The sequence below is a fragment of the Propithecus coquereli genome, unplaced genomic scaffold, assembly GCF_000956105.1.
Source record: "Propithecus coquereli isolate 6110/MARCELLA unplaced genomic scaffold, Pcoq_1.0 Scaffold218, whole genome shotgun sequence".
NCBI lineage: Eukaryota > Metazoa > Chordata > Mammalia > Primates > Indriidae > Propithecus > Propithecus coquereli.
The window spans coordinates 3,839,624-3,857,803 of record NW_012146967.1 but is presented as its reverse complement, the minus strand read 5'-3'; the positions used below and the strand labels follow the sequence as shown (position 1 = coordinate 3,857,803).

At 45.4% G+C, this 18,180-nt stretch overlaps 1 protein-coding gene across 1 annotated transcript in view; it reads left to right on the top strand.

Moving 5' to 3' along the window:
- The window catches only part of LOC105810673 (glycosyltransferase-like protein LARGE1), a 287,436-nt gene that overhangs the window by 106,685 nt on the left and 162,571 nt on the right, over positions 1-18,180 (top strand). Inside the window, exon 3 of the mRNA XM_012644703.1 lies at positions 16,095-16,282. Within this exon, the coding sequence (XP_012500157.1) occupies positions 16,095-16,282 (188 nt within the window). The remainder of the gene's footprint in view (positions 1-16,094; positions 16,283-18,180) is intronic.

Below are 18,180 nucleotides of genomic sequence, written 5' to 3'. Positions count from 1 at the left end.
ACCAGTTAGTTATTCATTAAGTAAGTTTATGAGTTGTGTAACATCTGTATCCCTCAGTTTCCTAATTCATAAAATGGATAGCGAACTTAAGTAAAATAATATGTGTGTGTATATGCATATACAATGTATGTGTATATATACTGTGTATATAATATATAGTATGTATATTGTATGCATATATACTATATGAGTATATAGTATGTATATTGTTTATGTGTGAATATGAACTGTGTGTGTGTGTATAAAATAAAGATTCATTTTGGGTTTATTAATACCTGGAAACAGGAGGACAGATTTCTCTGAGGGTAGAATGTCACTTGTATTCTAAATTTTCAATATATTATTTAATCTTGCACTGGAGTATCTAAACTCTGAAATAGTTTAAAAAGCAAATTAGGGCATTAGAAATCTTCACCTTCTATTTCTGCCACTTCAAATTTAAGTGAGAATTTAGTAGTTCTTTAGTTAACGGGCAGGAGTTCCCGCTCTATAAACAAGTGATATGGTGGAAAATAGACATTTTGGAGTCAGGTTTCTCACATTCTTGTTCCATCACTTACTGGTTTTGAGTAAATTGCTTTATTTCCTTTTCTATAAAATAGCCATAATACTACCTAATTTACAGGGTTGGATTTCAGTAAGACAACGTATGTCAGGCGTTTAAAATACAGAGCGTGACACCAAGATATTGCTCAGTATGTCATAGAAAATACTACTACTAGTAGTAATGTTATTGTTTTATTCATTAGCTCTAAAGCAGTTCTTGCAATTGTTAAACAAACCAGGAAAAGTATTCTAATGATGCAGAGTCTAGGGGGAGCTCAAAGGAATCTGCGTCAGCTTCACCGAAGACTTGGTGCCTGAAGGATGGATTGGAGGTTGTCACGAATCCGTCACCCACAACAGGGGAAAAAAGGAAGAGGAAAGTGAGGGATTGCCTTGGGGATTCAGTATTGATTGGTTTTACCAAATTTGAAGCTCCTTAGAACACAGAGGTCCCTTCATAATCCACTGATGAAAGGTGACATCAATCCGCCTCCACCACCCTGTTCCGCCCACTACTTTCGGGGGAGGCTGGTGACCAATGACCCCCAGGGGATGCAGAGCCCCCTCTGCAGCTCAGGTTGTCAGAATCATGCAGTGGCAGGAACGTTGCCTTTGTTGTGCCACCGTACCCTCCATTCCCCAACTGGTTGCAAGCACAATTTCTTGTACATAGTAGCCCACTACTTTATTTTATTAAATTAACAGACAAAAAAATACAAAAACAAAAATCCTTCTGCCTGGAGTACCTCTAGCAGACACCTGTCCTTTCTTTTACGGAAAATCTGTGTGCCAGTTTTTCATGTCTCAGCCTTCTTTCCCTTTTCCCATGACCTGACTCCAGTGTGGCTTCCCGGAAATCTCAAACTGTTCTTCCAGAAAATGTTCTGTTCCTGAAAATACATAGTCTCTGCTTTTAGAGACTCATTCTTTGATGAAAAAGACCCAGATCAAACAAATGAACATTTTTTGCTAAGTGCTGTGATGGGAGGCCTAGAAGACAGGTGTTCGGCCCCTTATATAGGATCTTGAGGGAATCTCCTGACCTTTTGGAGACTTAGTCTTTTCATCTGTAAATTGGGAACCATAGATAGCATTTACGCTACAGGGCTGTCATGCAGATTAAACCAGGCTTGAAGCGCTACTTGTACTGCCCGACACGCTTAGGCTCTGGAAATTACTCAGGAAAAATAAAGGCGATTAGTAGAATCCCCTCTTTTTTAAAAAAATATTGATTCTTTATCTCGGTAGTCGCTTCTCTGTGTTGTGAACCCCGATGCTTCATTGTCCTGATGTCACTCATTATCATTATTATTTTTTTTTTGAGGAGAACCTCTCATACTGTAAATTTCACCCTTTTCAAAGCATACACTTCAGTGGTTTTTAGTAAATTCAGAAGGTTGTGTGATTGTCACCATTCTGCAATTTCAGAACATTTTCCTCACCCCCAAAAGAAACCTCGTGCCCACCCGTGATCTCTCCCATCCTCCTCTTCCCCCAGCCCTGGTAGCATGTTCTGTCTCTGCGGATTTGGACTGGGAGATGCTTGAAGAGTTTCTCTCCTGCCTGTCTTGAATGCTTCCAAATCATGAATCTTGCTCTGTTTTAGCCCTTGAAACATTTTAAAAAATGTGAATAGATTTGATGATGTTGAGGAGGAGGAAGGTAAAACAGAAGCAGCGGGAGCAGGAGACAAACACTCAGATTCTAGACTTAGTTCCATCCTTTGCTCTCTGGCTAACTCTACACATGTCATCCTTTGTCTGAGCCTCAGTTTCCCCTCCCAGATAATTCGTATTGTATTAGAGAGCAGCCCCCTCCCCAAGTTCTCTTTCAGGCTTAAACTCAGTGATCTTGAGTCTGTGCATATATTTATTCATTTGCTTTTAACACTTGGTGGTTCTTTAAGTCTCTTGCTGCTTTTTCTTATCCACAAAGCTGGCATCGCTTTCTATTTTTAGTTTTGGTGTTCTATATAAATATGGAAATAAATAAATACGTACATTTATTTGTGTGTGTGTGTGTGTGTGTGTATAAAGCGGTGGCGTTTTTTCAGGCCGCTAGCCCATGAGGACTAATGAGATCATTTATGTAAATCACTCAGCACAGGGTTTGGCACACAGTTCTGTGCTAGACAGGTATTTTTTGCCAGGTGAGTGATGGGTCACCCTGGGTGGACTAGTTGACATTTGCTCACGTGGAACTTGTTCAATGAGTTGTCTTGAGTGTTCCCAGCTGGAAGCCACCTTCGATCTTTGGATGGGGCCTCTGCTGTCTGCTTTCTTTCCCTCTTTGCCTTCACTGGTTTCTGGAATGTGTCAGTGTGAAATTATAGATTTGGAAAAACAAATGCTGTGAGAGGAGCAATTTACCTTACCTTGCTCTCTTTCGGTGGCATGGGAAATGAAAAACGTCCAAACCAAAACAAATTTATTGGATACCAGGACCACCAGGCCGTTGATTCCTAAAGCCAGACAGCAAGGTTATGAATTGGGTGACAAAAATGGAGAGCATTTAGCTTGACTTCTAAGACGGGGGCAGCTTTGTGTGCTGTCACAGCCCTTGGGTTCTCCTGCCAGACCCACAACTAATGAACTAGCACTTATTAACCGGACTGCTTGCTTGATGCCCTGCTTCTGTCTGCTGTGTCGTGTGAGTGAGACATAGCTGAACAATTTGTTTTTTTTTTGGTAGAAGGCTGGGTGCCTGAGACTTAATCTCTAACTTTGAAGGTGCCAGGAACATTAGCTGGAAGTTTTTTACCTGGAGTGAGAAAAAGCAAGAGATTGTTCTAAGCCGTGAATAGTTCTGTACCTCGGCAGAGGAGGGATTTAGATCTCCGGATGGATTTTAGGACGGATAAGCAGATGCTGTGTTTTAGGTGTTAGAGATTAGCTGTGGAACCCACGCTTGCTTTAGTGTGGATGCCCAGAGAAGGTGAGCATCCGGCTGCATCGGAGTCCGTGGCTGTGTGCGATTTCCTGCAGCCTGGCTTCGTGCTCTTTTCTTCACACTGTTTAGCACGTTGAGGCCCGTGGCAGCTCTCAGGGCTATCCTGTCCATCCTCCAGCTGCTCGAGTCAGTCCTGCTGCTCTTCGACAGGTGGCCTCTGGGGACTGGGGACCCCTGACCCCATGGAACTGAAATGCCTTTTCCTGACTCTGTCTCACAGTGGTTTCCTTTCTTGACTTCTACATGATGGTGCAGGTAACTGTTATGGGTTGACATGTGTCACCCCAAATTCATATGTTGAAGTCCTAGCCCCCAGCACCTCAGAATGTGACCTTATTTGGAAATAGGGTTGTTGCAGATGTGGTGATTAGTCAAGATGAGATCATACTGGATGAGGCTGGGCCTCTACTCTATACGATTGGTGTCCTTATAAAGGGGGACATTTGGACACAGACGGGGACAGTGCCCTGTAAAGACTGATGTTGCGTTACCACAAGCCTGGGAGTTGCCAGAAGCTGGCGAGAGGCCCAGAACAGATCCTCCTTTGCGTCGTTGGAGAGAGCATGCGTGCTCTGTTCACGCGCTGAACTTGAACTTCTAGCCTACAGAGCTGTGAGGCAAGCTTCTACTGTTTAAGCCACCCAGTCTGTGGTACTTTGTTAGAGCAACCGTAGCAAACTGATGCAGTAACCCACTGAATTCTATACTGTGAAATTACAATTAGTTACCAGAGGGGAACAAAGTAAAGACATAGTTCTTTTGTTTTTAGATTATCAAACTGTCCATAAGTAGTTGATTAATTAATACACATTGTTTAGCTGGGTGCCAGATAACATACTAGATACTTTTCTACCATGTTTAAGCCTGGTTCTGTCCCATACTATGTGTGCAACATGTAGTGTGTTATTTAACCCACTCTGAGCCGTGGTTTTCTGATCTGTACAGTGGAATAATGACACACAAATATGAAGTCTTAGGTGAATTACATGAGATATAAATGTTGTCAAGTGCCCACATAAAGCCAGACATATATAACTAAATAGCTACTGTTGTTAGAGTTCCCTATGTGTGGGGTTCTAGAAATTTAAAATCATTAATAAGATAAATCCTGTGTGCATGGAGCAGAGAGGTTAGGTAACATTGAGAAAAGTGATTATTCACAATAAGCCCAAAGGTGGAAACATCCCAAATATAATATGACCTGATAGAAGGATAAACAAAATGTGGTCTATCTGTGCAATGGATTGTTAGCTAGCCATGGAAAGGAATGTATCAGCAGCTGATACATGCTACAACGTGGATGAACCTCAAACATTATGCTGCGTGGAAGAAGCCAGACACAGAAGGCCACATAGTGTATGATTCCACTTGTATGTGGTATCCAGGAATCCGTAAATCCATACCGACAGAATCGAAACTGGTGGTCGCCAAGGACTGGGGTAAAGGAAAACGGGGGGTGACTGCGGTTTTCTTTCAGAGGGATAAAACTATCTGAAACTAGATAAAGGTGGTGGTTGCGCAACGTTGTGGATGGACTAAACACCACTGAATTGTACTTGTTAAAATGGTTAATGTTATGTTATATGAATTTTACCTCAATGAGAAAGCCATTCTCTCTGTGCAGAATGTGTTCAGGGAAATAAAAAAAAAAAAGCCATTCTCATTTGGTCACAAGGATATTTATGTGGCCTAAATCAGGGGGGCACTGAAACAAGGGTTAAAAATGTGTTGTTGCTATTGGAAGCCATTGCACAATAGGATTCAATGGTTTTGAAATCAGGAAGTCCATCGGGCATCTATTCTATACCCTTAGACTTTTTTTAATGATCCAAGGCAAATAGGTTTCTGTCTATCTAAAAGGGGAATTTCCTTCCCAACTCTTGGCGTCCCGTGGCTTTGGTGACACTGTGACAACTTCTCCTTTCATTGCAGCTTGTGACCAGAACTGGGTCACAGGTCATCTCCAAACCAATCCTTGGCAAAGGAGGTATTGCTCTAACATACCGAGACCACTCAGTGTCCCCTGCAGCTGGAGGTCCCACCCCTCAGCACAGTGCTGCCCCGCATATAGACTGAATCTGCGATGTGTTACCTGGAATGGCCCCCGGAATAGGGGCATGGCTGCGGGGAGGGGCCCGGGCAGGGTATCCCAGAAGGAGGTTTCAGATTGGTCTCTGGGCCTTGTACTTTCTCCACCTAAACCAGTCCTTGCTCTGCTCTCATGGTTATTAGTTTTCTTAAACACAGATGCCATCATTCCTGCTCCGAAATCTTTAGTATTTCCCCAGGGGCTGTGGAAAGAAGTTCAAGTTCTCCTTCACTGAACATTTAAGGCCCATCTCAGTCTCGTTCCCCTGCACAAGATCTGAGGGTTCTTTGCACTTTCTCTTCTGGAAGGAGCGGTTGGCTGTCACACCCAGGTCCCAGGCATGGCTTTGCACTTCTCCTAGTGGTTCCTTCTGCCAGGGACGACTTCTTCCTCCTTCCCAGCTTTTTGAAACTGTGCCATCCTCTTTGGCTGAGTGCAGATGTTTTTTTCCTGAGAATCACGTCTCCCTTGATCCTGACTTGTGTTCATGTTCATGGTGTTTGTGCCTGCCTGTCCCGTACATTCTCTTAGGGCTCTTCAAGGGTCAGGCCCCTGTCCTGTACATCACTGCGTACCCAGCCCCCAGCCTGGGCCTGGAATAGAGTGTACCCAAGTTAATGTGCACCCTGTGGCCTGCAGTGAATGCCAAGGGGTAGAAAGAACATAAAGCAATAACTGCCTTCCTTGTATTATTTGCCACCAGAATTACATCCATAAAACCTCCACAGGCCTTGGAACTCAAGGGAACAATAGATTCTGCGAGTTCGGCACGTCAGGACCCTTCAACACTTGGGAATGCTGAAGTGCATCTTGCATTATGGGCCCTTGTTAAACGCTGATGAGTGTTTGCTTAAGCGGAATGAAAATGTGCAGCCTGCCTGCTTAAATCATCCCTTTCCGCGATCAAAATCCAAAGGACAAAGACCAAAACACTCCAGTGGGGGGCTTCACGGGTAGCCTGGTGGATGTGATTAAGGGCTGATTTAACATTCAGCAGAAAAACATAAAAATCAGCCTTCCTGAAGCTGCAGTCTGACCCTGGGAAAAGTGTACACCCTCAGGAAAGATCAGTTTGCATTTAGTGCGTTGTTGAAAGAGGTTAATGCCATAAGTAGACATTTCTCATTACTTCTGGATTCTTTCCCCCGTTTGCTTCTCTTCCCGTGTCCGCCTGGAGAGAGGCTACACTAGAAGGAGCATTCACACCACCTGCCTACGACAGATCGATTAAACTTGAGTTCCTGCCCGTTTGAAACCGAATCCAGATTGTGGGGCATAATACGAAGGGTGGAAGTCAAGGAAACTAGCTGGGGGGCAGATCGATGTGCATTATTTCCGCAGGCCAAGGACAGGGCTCTGAAGGAAAAGGTGACCACAGTGAGCGTGCACATCTCCTGTGCATAGGCTCGGTTGAAGTGGCCTCTGAGCACGTTAGCGAGGGAAGGGTCTTCTCTGCGGAAGCGGTTGCCTTGGACCAGGGTTTCTCAGCCTCAGCCTTACTGTCATGGTAGGCTCAATCCTTCTTTGTCGTGGGCTGCAAGATGTTTATCACCATCCCCGATCTCTACCCGCCCCAGGCTAGTAGCATCTCACCCTCCCCAGTCTTGACGATAAAAATTGTCTCCATACATTGCCATATGTCCCCTGGGGGCGGGTGGGGACAGAGTCACACAGGCTGGGCAACGTAGCTTCCCTCATCCACGCGGTGTTCGGAAGGTGGTGAGGTGGGCTGTGCTGGGGTATGAGGCTGGAAGGGTGAGGTCGGCTGGGGTCAGATTTTGGTCGCTTCTGCTCCCACATTGAAGAAAGCATGTTGGATTTGAAGGCAGACGTCTTGGGGGTCCCCCCAGGACCCCCTCTTAGTTGTATGACCTGAGCTTCTTAACCTCTTGGAGCCTCAGTGCCTTTCTCTGTAAAGTGGATTGTAAAAACTGAGTGAATTAAGGCCACAGGGAAGGTGTCAGTGTGGTACCTGGATATCCTAGTTGCCCAATAAATGTTTTCTTTCCCAAGCGTGGTTACCCCCAGTTAACTGCAGTTCTCTTTAGTTCTACCCTGCGGACTCTCTCTGCCGTTTATCCAGCCTGCGTGACTGAAGAAGCTTCTAGGCTTTCTGCCTTAACTCCATTCTCAAGCCTGTAGCCACACACTTCCCCAGCGTGATGTGAAAGTTTAGAAAAGATTTCGACCTGCACTGTCCAGCACTGTGGCCACCAGCCCGTGTAGCTGTTGAGCACTTGAAATGGGTCTGCTTGAAAGTGAGATGTGCTGTCAATGTAAGACGCACTCTGGACTTGAAGACTGAGTATTGGAAAAATAATGTAAAGTATCTCATTAATAATCTTTTATATTGATTACTTATTAAAATACTAATATTTTAGACATATGAGGTTAAATAAAATATTATTATTATTGTTGTTGTTTGAGACAGGGTCTTGCTCTATTGCCCAGGCTTGAGTGCTGTGGCGTCATCGTAGCTCACTGCAACCTCCTACTCCTGGGCTCAAGCGATCCTCCTGCCTCAGCTCCCAGAGTAGCTGGGACTATAGATGCATGTCAGCACACCTGGCTGCTTTTTCTATTTTTAGTAGAGACAGAGTCTCGCTCTTGCTCAGGCTGGTCTTGAACTCCTGGCCCTGTGGTCCCCAAACCCCGGGCCATGGACCAGTCCAGGGCCTGTTAGGAACCAGACTGCACAACAGCAGGTGAGTGGGGTGAGTGAAGATTCATCTGTATTTACAGCCGCTCCCCATTGCTCGCATCACCACATAAGCTCCACCTCCTGTAAGATCAGCTGCGGCATTAGATTCTCATAGCACGAAACTTACTGTGAACTGCGCATGCGAGGGATCTAGGTTACATGCTCTTTATGAGAATCTAATGCCTGATGGTCTCAGGTGGAGCTGAGGCGGTGATGCTAGTGCTGGGGAGTGGCTGCAAATACAGGTTATCATGAGCAGAGAGGTTTGACTGCACAATAAATGTAATGTGCTTGAATCATCCCAGAACCACCTCCCCACCACCCACCCCTGGTTCATGGAAAAGTTATCTTCCATGAAACTGGTCCCTGGTACCTAAAAGGTTGGGGACTGCTGTTCTGGCCTCAAGTAATCCTCCTGCCTTGGCCTCCCAAAGTGCTAGGATTAGGTGTGAGCCACTACACCCAGCCTTAAAATATATTATTAAAATTAATTTTTCCTTTTTCTTTTTACCTTTTTAGAGGTGGTATGGAACATAGGATAAGTTTGTTAAGAGTAGTTATTGTCTTATTCAAGGAAGCGCATTGGTTCTTCATGAGAGAATCATTTCCTGGTAGTAAATTTTGAGATACATTTGTTTCATGGGGCAGTTCCTTTTTAAAGAATAGCTGTGGTCTCGTTATAAAGAGCAGTAACATTTTGAATAAGGTGTTCAGAGGAGTCCTTCCCCCACCCCACTGTGTATATAAGAATGTTCATTCCTTTTTAATAGTTCTCCCTTGAGGCAGGAACAGAGCACACCTCCCCTTCTCCACCTGGTTTGTGGATAGCAGAGCAAGGAGGCTCTAGTGTCTGTACTACGCTTAGAATTTGGTTGAGCAGCTGAGTTCAGTCAATTCATTTCAGTCTTATTAATACGACTACAGCGTTTCACACTGCTGTTATGTAATCAAACTTTGGATTTCATCTGACCGCCTTCTATCCTCACGGCAACCTTTGGTGCTTGATACTGCTGTGGGCTTTCACGGAACAGCCGTCCATGGGAGGCTCCGGGGTGGTGAATGAGTCGCCAGGCTCCCGTGGCCGGCCCGGGTCTCTTGCCTCCCAGTGTCACAGGTGCAGCGAGGCCCTGTGAAATGCTAACTGTGCCTCAGAGCCTGCTTTTTGTAGAACAGAGACAGGACAGGCAAACTCTCAGGCGACAGGTAGCGTGTCCTGACCACAGAGACGCAGACTTGGGTGAACATGCTTCGTTCAAGACTGTGTGGGAGGCCCCTGGGGGTGAGGGGGACCGCCCTTGATCCGTGACATCACAGAGGTTCTCAGGGCAAAAGGACACGTTTCCCTGCGGCTGGAGAATTCGACTTCACAGCGGAATCAGGGCGAACCGAGTTGGGGGGACTGGACCCTCGTGGTCCTTACAACGTAGCGAGCTCCAGTTTTTCAATGTTTGTTTCAAAGCTTATCGTACGTGGCTTTTACTCTTGGAGTTCACACAGTCAATTTTTAAGCAGTGCCTCCGAGGCCAAGTGCCGTTCTCCAAATGAGACAAGAAATAGGAAGTGCCAGTGTGACAGGCCGGAGGATTGGAGGCGGACGAGAGATACTGCAGGGCCTGACGGGCAGAGGCACGTGTGGCTCCAGACCCGGAGGGAGGCGCCAAACGCCTCTCCTGCGTTCTTCCCCGTGGAGCCGAGAACGGGGAAGAGGTACCAAAAATGAACTTCGCAAGTGACCTCAGATGTATCAGAGCGTGTCTGGGGGGGCACCCCATTGCCACAGGGACCTGCTTGAGGCACCCTGCAGATTTCGTTTCTCCCATTGCAAGTGTTGTGCAGTCAGGTCGCTAGTAGGTGGGCTTTGTTTAAAAAGGGCTTATTGAAGCAATACTAGCGTGACTGCAAGCTACCTAGTGGCACATCTGTTCTTTCATTCATTCACCACGTACTCTGAATGCTTCCTGTGTGCCTGGGTATACGTTGGATATCGAGCCGTCATGGTTTTTGCCCAAGTGGAGATTAAAATCTAGAGGGCGCAACAGCCATTAAGTAGGTAATCACTCAAATAATTGTGTAATTTTGAAATGTGTTGAATGCATGGTGAGAGATGAAGTAGGGGGGGTCTATGTAGGCACAGAGATTGTGTGAGTTCCCTGAGTTGACAGCATTCAAGATCTAGACTCAAAGATCCGGACGACAAGCATTTCAGGAATGGGCCTATTCTGGAAGTGAAGGGACCAGTGTGTCTGGAGTAGAGCTGAACTAAAGTAGAGTGGCCAGAGATGAGGTCAGAGGGGTAGAGGTCAATCCAGGTCCTTGCAGGCCTGCCCGTGAGTTTGGGATTTATTTCAAGAGCTGGTGAGAAACATGGAATGATGTCAAGCGGGGTTTGAGTGGAGCGGCTAGTGCTGTAGGTGCACGCGTGATGCACGCACGAAGCGATGCCGGCTTTGGTTCATACGGTGGCAGTGGCGATGGAGGGAAGTAGATGTATTGGTGACGTGGGTCAGAGGTGAAAATGGCTAGATCTGAGGATGCATGATTGACAAGATGAGGTGGGTGAGTGAGAAATTGTGAATGGCTCCCAAGTATCTGCCTTGGGCAATGGAGTGAATGATGCTGCTCTTTATGAAGGTGGGAAAGACCTAGACATGAGCAGGTGTGGAGGGGGAGAGTCAGGAGTCGAGGTCTGGGCTGTATGTGGATCTGTCCAGTGGGTACAGGAATGTCATTGTATTAATGTGGAAGAATCTGGAGCTCAGAGGAGAGGACGGGGCCACAGGTGCAAAGGTGGAGCATCAGCCTGGAGATGGTTTTACAGATCATTGGCCTGGGAGGAAAAAAAAAAAGTGAGAGTCCCACACTGAATTCTGGAACATGCCTGGAATTTGCATTTCAGGAAAGAGGAGGTTTGAGGAGGAAAGAAATGTATGAACTAAATATCTCGGAGGTTGGAGAGTGAGTGTACCAGAGAAAGGTAGTAGCATTTGTGAGCAGTTGGCTACCATTTGAAATCAGAAATAATTAAAGGAAACAGATCTACCTGTTGCATGGTGTGATTTCCCACCCCATTTGGTTCCCATATAAAGCCGTGATGGAGAACAAGGATGACCGTGTTATTCGGAGCGTGGGGTTTTGCCAGGCTAGTGCAGTTGGAAAGGAGGAGGCTGGAGGGAGACGCATGTGCAAGATCGTGCTAATGGACCGCGGCGTCGACGCAGAGCGAGAGCGTATGGAGAAAACCTGGCCCTGGGTGGGGAGTGGTGAGGAGGCCACTGGTAGGTTCATGTGACGGTAAAGAATCTGTGCACTGGCAGCCTTGGTGGGCCGAGGCGGGGGATGGGGGATGGATAGTGACATTTGAAATTTTGCAGGTTGTGCCGCTTTGAATGCGAAGTCCTAGAACGTGAACCTGGTCCAGCTCTTTGTTCTCTTAGGTACTAGGGCCTCACCTTGCAAGAAAGGGTCACTCAAGATAGGGACGACAGTGTGTGAGTGGCAGGATTCAGCCACTCTTCTAGTTAGAATCGGTGGCTCAGGCCCAAATCCTCCGATTGCTGCATGCATCTGGGATTAATTTGAGATCCTGTGATTCTGAATGGTTTGGCCCATTTTATTCCATATATTTATTTACATATAATATACATACATATACATATATATGTGTGTAAACAAATATATAAATATGTATGTTTTTTGGTCCCTTAGATTTTTATTCTCTCTTCACGTGCAGTGTTTCTAGACAATCCACACATCTTGAATACCCGTGAAAAATCATGTCTAACATGTATGATGCTAATTAAAAGACAGCCTCTGGTGTTGATCTCCGATAGCTGGAGCACACACTGGGGATGTGGGCTCCGGTTGGAATCTCTCAGCTGGTAACCAGCCACGCCTGGAGGGTAGATTCCCAATCAGGTTACTACAGATGTTAACTCCCTACACCTAGCATGAAAATTAAAGCTAACACAAACATGCTACACTGTGCTGAGGTATTTTGAATTGCAAGCAATAGAACAAGAAGACATAGTGATTTGAGCCCTTAAGTAATTTTTAAATTATAACAGCAATGTATAAAATTGGGGGAAATATATATTCATATATATTGAAATTCTCCATATCCTACACTGCAAAAATAACTTCCAATAATAATTAAGCCTTTTCTCACATACATAGATATGTAGGTATTGGTACTTGTATATAAAATTTATTGTGTTGGACTGAAGGATACTTGCGATCACATTGTACATTTGGCTTTGAATCCTGCTTTTGTGGCTTAACAGATCATGATTATTTTTCTGGTTCATACAGGGTTCTTCATAACTGTGAATTTCATTGGTTAGGACAGATGGGAGAAGACAGGTGGAGTGGATGTTTAGGAGGAGGAGGTGACCAGTTTGGCCAAGGAGTTGGATGTTGGAGTTGAGGGAGGGGTATTTAGGGATGACACTTAGACACCTGGGTTAACAGGCAGGTGGTGTCCCTTTCACCAGGCAGCCCTGGAGGGAGAGCAGGTTAGGGGCTGGTTTTCCTGGTTAACACATCAACATTTGCACATGTTTGGGATGTAATTTCCAGCCCACCTCCTGTTTCTTCCTTCCTTTCTTCTTGTGTTGATTCCTATGTTGACTTCCTGGAGTACCTTCTGAGATAAATTTAGATTTTTTTCTTTAAAATGTGTTTTTAGTGCACAGAGGTGTCATTTAAAAGTCAAATTCACGAAGAAATATTTTTTACCTGCTGGGTTTAATTTCAGATGCCAGTGTTATCATAAAAGACAAACCACGGCAGACTCTGTTTTAAAACTTCGCATGAATCGTGCAAGTTGAAATTAACTTCTGCAGATGGCGAGAGGAAAGGAGGAAAATAAGTGTTTTAAAGAGTTGGGTTTTTTCATGTTATATAAATATTAATGCCAGTTGAGTTTAATTCCCATCTTCTTACTTTCCCCTAAAGTTGAAATTCGTCTACAGCTTTCTAACTTTCTTCTGCTGCACTTTTTTCTTTTTTTTTTTGAAATGAGAGCAAACAGTTATGATATATTTGACCCTGGGAAAGAAATAACCGTAAGGTTCAATATGAAGGATTTAGGTTAGATCAAAAGGAAAAATACCCTCTGGCAAGAGCTGTTACAATCAATTACCGAGGGAGAACAGAGCCCGAGGAGTTTTTGCCTTTTACTAGTTGTGTATAACCTTTAGCCAGTTAACTAATCTTTCTGGGCCTCAATTTTCTCACCCATAGAAGCAGAACTGAAAATAGTACCTATCTCATAGGTTATTTTGAGACTTACATAAGCAAGGTATATGTGAGAAAATATAGAAAATGCTAGACACTTAAGTGCTACTTACTGCTAGTTGTCTTGACTATTACTATAAGTGAAATGTAAAAAAAAAATTGTGATTTTAACGTGGTGGTGCAGTTGTCTCTCTGAATCCATGGATTCCACACTTGCAGATTTAACTAACCTTGGATGGACAATATTTAGAAAAAAGTGTTGATGATTGTGTCTTTAGTGAACATGTATAGACTTTTTTTTCTTGCCGTTATTAAGTGATACTGTATAACAACTATCTTCATAGCGTTTACATTGTACTAGGTATTGTAAGTAATCTAGAGAGAATTTAAAGTATAATATATGGGAAGATGTGCATAGATTACATGCAAATACTGAACCGTTTTATATCAGGGACTTGAAGAGCCAAGGATTTGGGTACCTTTGGGGGTCCTGGGACCACCCCCATGGGTACCTAAGAAGCATTGTACTGCCTGAAGGAGAATTGAATAGGTGGGTCCTTTGGGTTTAAAGCACTCATTTGGCATGTCGGTCAATACTTATTTCTTGGGGTCTGTTTTCTACTAAACCCTAAGAGGGGGCGTGTGGGAATGAGTGGAAATAAAAACCTAATTAAGGCTGCTCTTCTGCCCTCCAGGAAGCGGGATCACCCCTGCAATGTACTTGATGAATCTTGGTCAGTCACTTAGTCAAGGGCTCTCTCCTTTGATCTTCGCCCAACTCTCCAAGATGGAGGGCATCCGTTCAATTTATGGATGGGTAAAGTGAAGCTTACCCGGAGACAGGGGACTTGGCGAGGTCACAGCTAGTGGAGCGCAGCATCTGGATTTGAACCCAGACTCATCTGACTGCATAGCCCTCTTCCCCCTACGCTTTCTTCTCCTGACAGATTCATGTGCCTTGGTGGTTCTCATTCTCTGTGACTAGCACAGTGTGTGTGCATAGGGTTTGTTTCCCGTGCTGTAGAATGAAAAACTTCCCTAGAGGGGACTTTTCTCAAGTCAACATTCTTTGTTCAAGAGGATTTTGCTTTTTCGGTTTTACTTTCTATTCCACACCCTCCAGCCCTGTGGTCTTTTCATCTGTTTCGAAAAAAGGCCATTTAGAAAACCGTGTCAGAGTGGTTGCAGAAGAAAGCCCGGGTTGACAGTTAAGATCGGCTCCATTCGGTGTTTATTGCTGGCAACTTGCTGAACACAAACTCCCGAAGCTTGAGAGGGTCGCCTTTGGTTAGAATCAGATTCCATTTATTCGTTTAACAGACAATTATCAATCACCTGCAGGTGACAGGCAATATGCTAAGTCTTAGAGAATGCAGGGTGCATCAGCCGGGGTGGGGACCTGTCTTCTGGAGACGCCAGGGCTGGTGTGGAATGGGGGCCAGACCACCATCACAGGGGCTGTAAGGGTTACGGCCGCGGGAAGGACGCATTGTAGGCACAAACCAGCTGCTTCATGAACATCCGTTCTTTGGGAATCTGAAGCCTTTTATAGCTGTCTGCAGTGGGTGGGTTCTGCTCTGTTAGGAGGTTCCGTGTGGGTTTATCTCTCCACCTGTAGTCAGTGCGACATCTGGTTAGGAGGTGGGTAGAGATGAGGTCTCATGGTCTGCTGGGTATGTAACTCCTTTACAGGTTCTGTGATTTCCTGGTCATATACTCAGGTGAAGGATCACGGGCTCTCTACTGTCTGCGTGGACCTTCTCCCTCTTCTGTGAACACATATGCCGGCCTTCTGCTGTGGTCTAAGGGTGGGTTTTCTCCAGGCTAACTGTTCCTGTCCCTTTCTGTGTGTTCTAGTGGTCTCCATGCTTCTCTGGACCTCATCTTCCATATTGAAGGTAGAGGCTGTGAAGACAGTCCCTGCCGAGTGTGTTTAGGTTTTCAGCTGTGATTGAGGTACAGTGTCACGCAGATGGGTTTGTGGCCCACCTGATCTCTTTGCCTTTGCTTTCGAGTCGGCCCCAGTGCCCTTCCCGGTACACTTTGCCCGGAATGCAGGAACCATTCTGCTGTCTTGACCATGCATGCATCAGTCAGCACCTTCATCTGCCCTTCCTCAGTGGTACGTGCAGATCTCAGCTGTCACAGTCTTGGTTCTCGTGGATGTTTTTTGCTGGTCTCTTTCATTAGACTATGCTTTTTGAAGCCATCCTCTGTTCTAGTCTTCTTTAAAACACAGCACGTGGTTAGTGCTTGGTACCTAATAGGTGCTAGCTAAATGCTCCTTTAAGTGTGTTTACGGGTGTTAGTTCAGGCCTGGAAAAGCTAACCTGTATACCAAAAAGTGTGCATGTGAGAGAGAGAGAGAGAGAGAGAGAGATCTCGCAGTTTTTGTTATTTACTTAACTACCTCAGTTTTGACAGACTGCAGCATCATCTCTTGGGATAAAAGGTTAACAGGAAATCATGGACCAGGTGAACCACTTTCAGGGTCTATGAGATGTTTCTCGTCTGCAATTTGCACCCATTTCCAGAGCTGAGAACTCAGCCCTTCCTCCTTGCTCTTCTTTTCAGGAAGTATTATGAGGGAGGCCGAGGACTTCGTGCTCCGGACAGAGAAACGGCGCTGGGCTTAGGGGTTGCCACTTCTGAGAGGATGCTGGGCATCTGCAGAGGGAGACGGAAATTCCTGGCTGCCTCGCTGAGTCTTCTCTGCATCCCAGCTGTCACCTGGATCTACTTGTTCGCTGGGAGCTTCGAAGGTAAGAACGGGAGCCAGAGAGAGAGAGGGAAGGAGGGAAGAGAGGCTGGCACAGGATCCCAGAAAAGAACCTCAAAGCCATCCAATCCCAACTTTTTGTTTTGTCGAACTCTGGAATATTGATGCCTAGTCACGGAAAATGGCGCGCTTAGGGTCGATTGCCCAAGTAGTTGGAGGCAGTCAGCAATGAGAGGAGAGAAAGGGAAAAACGAGCAAAATAAGGCGCTCCTTGATGCAGTGGCACGGTGGTGGGCACACAGCTGTCAAATACCCGTTTTGTCACGTTGATCACTGTGTCAGGGATGGGAAACCGTCAGGCCCTGGAGAAATGACTCAGCTGTTCCTGGAGCCAGGTGTTTCATTCATTGGTCCATCTATGCATTCATTTACTCACACATGCAACATTTTGTTGTTGTCGTTGTACAGCGACGTTAAACCTGGTTCTGAGAATTCGGAGATAACAGATCTGGACGTTCACAGCATAGTGGAGGAGACAGGCAGGTTAAGGAACGAGGGCCGCGCACTGCGATACGCGTTGCGATAGAGGAGGGCGGGTGCCGCGGGGACGTTTGTTGGAGCTGTCGGCCCGGTCTGCGGACGAACAGTGATCACTCATACTGACGGCTGAGCACAGGGACGCAACAAAGGATCTGCTCTCCCCAAACACATAAAAACAAATGATAATCCCTGCCACTTCCCAGAAATAAGTAGGAAAGACTCGCCATTTTTCCAGCCAGCAATTTCAGACACGGCGCAATGTTTTTTGTGTCGAGGATGGTTTTCTGGGCTGCAGGGAGGGCGGGAGTGGCCGTGTTGAAGACGTGCTTTCTTTTTATGTACCCCCACACTCGAATTAAAAAAAAAAAAGAATGCAAATGAAAATCTGTCTCAAGGAAGCCACTACTGTGTTTTTAAACATTTCCTTTATGCATAATTTTATTGACAGCTCAAGGCTACCTTTTAATTAGGAGCTCCACTTCACTTTCAGAGGTTTGCCTTGAGTTAGCGAGACTGAATATAAATAAGGGGGAGCTATGTGCCTGTGTGGCAGGGAGGGCTCGGGATGCCCAGCCTGGTGCCAACGCCCAGTGCCACGTCCCCGTCACTGTTCCTGCCTCTTAGACACATCCATGGAGTATCCAGAACCTTTACCTAAGCAGTGAGATAGTGTAAACTACGCCATGGCAGCAGGTCGTTAGTTTTTGGCGGAGGGACCAGAGAGAAGACGACGAGTTGATGTTGATCCTAGAAGAGATGTAAGGAAACATTCTCCCAGAGATGATGGAAGAGCCCTTATAAAAGCAGGCAGAGGTACCTGATGCTAATGTACGTTTTGTACATGAAAACGTTGACTTTTGGTAGGCTAACTAGACTGGTAACAGTAATAATAATATAACAATGATAGTGACGATGATGGTGATGATAACGATATAAATGGATTAGTATTTTGAACATTTCTACATGACATTGTTATAAAGACTTTACATATATAACTCTTTCTTTGCAATGCTCCTGTGTGGTAGGTACGGTTAATATACCTATGTTACAGATGGGGAGGATGAGGCAGATAAGCTTCAGCGATCTGCCCAAGTCACCAAAGCCAGTCAAAACAGAGCCTGGATTGGACTCAGGACCTTGAGTGTTTAACTATAATAGCATGCTAGGGATTGGTGCTTCAGTGAGCTATTAAACTGTGGCAAGGAATTTGCCAATGTGTCCTGTGATTTTATGGTGAGGGAAGTTGCAGAATTTTGAATTGTGCTCATTGGCAGAAAGCCAGCCCAAACTGATGTTGACAAAAGGGGAATTTGGCAGTTAATATAATTAGTATGAGAGGCTAAGGTGGGCAGATCGTTTGAGCTCAGGAGTTCGAGACCAGCCTGAGCAAGAGCGAGACCC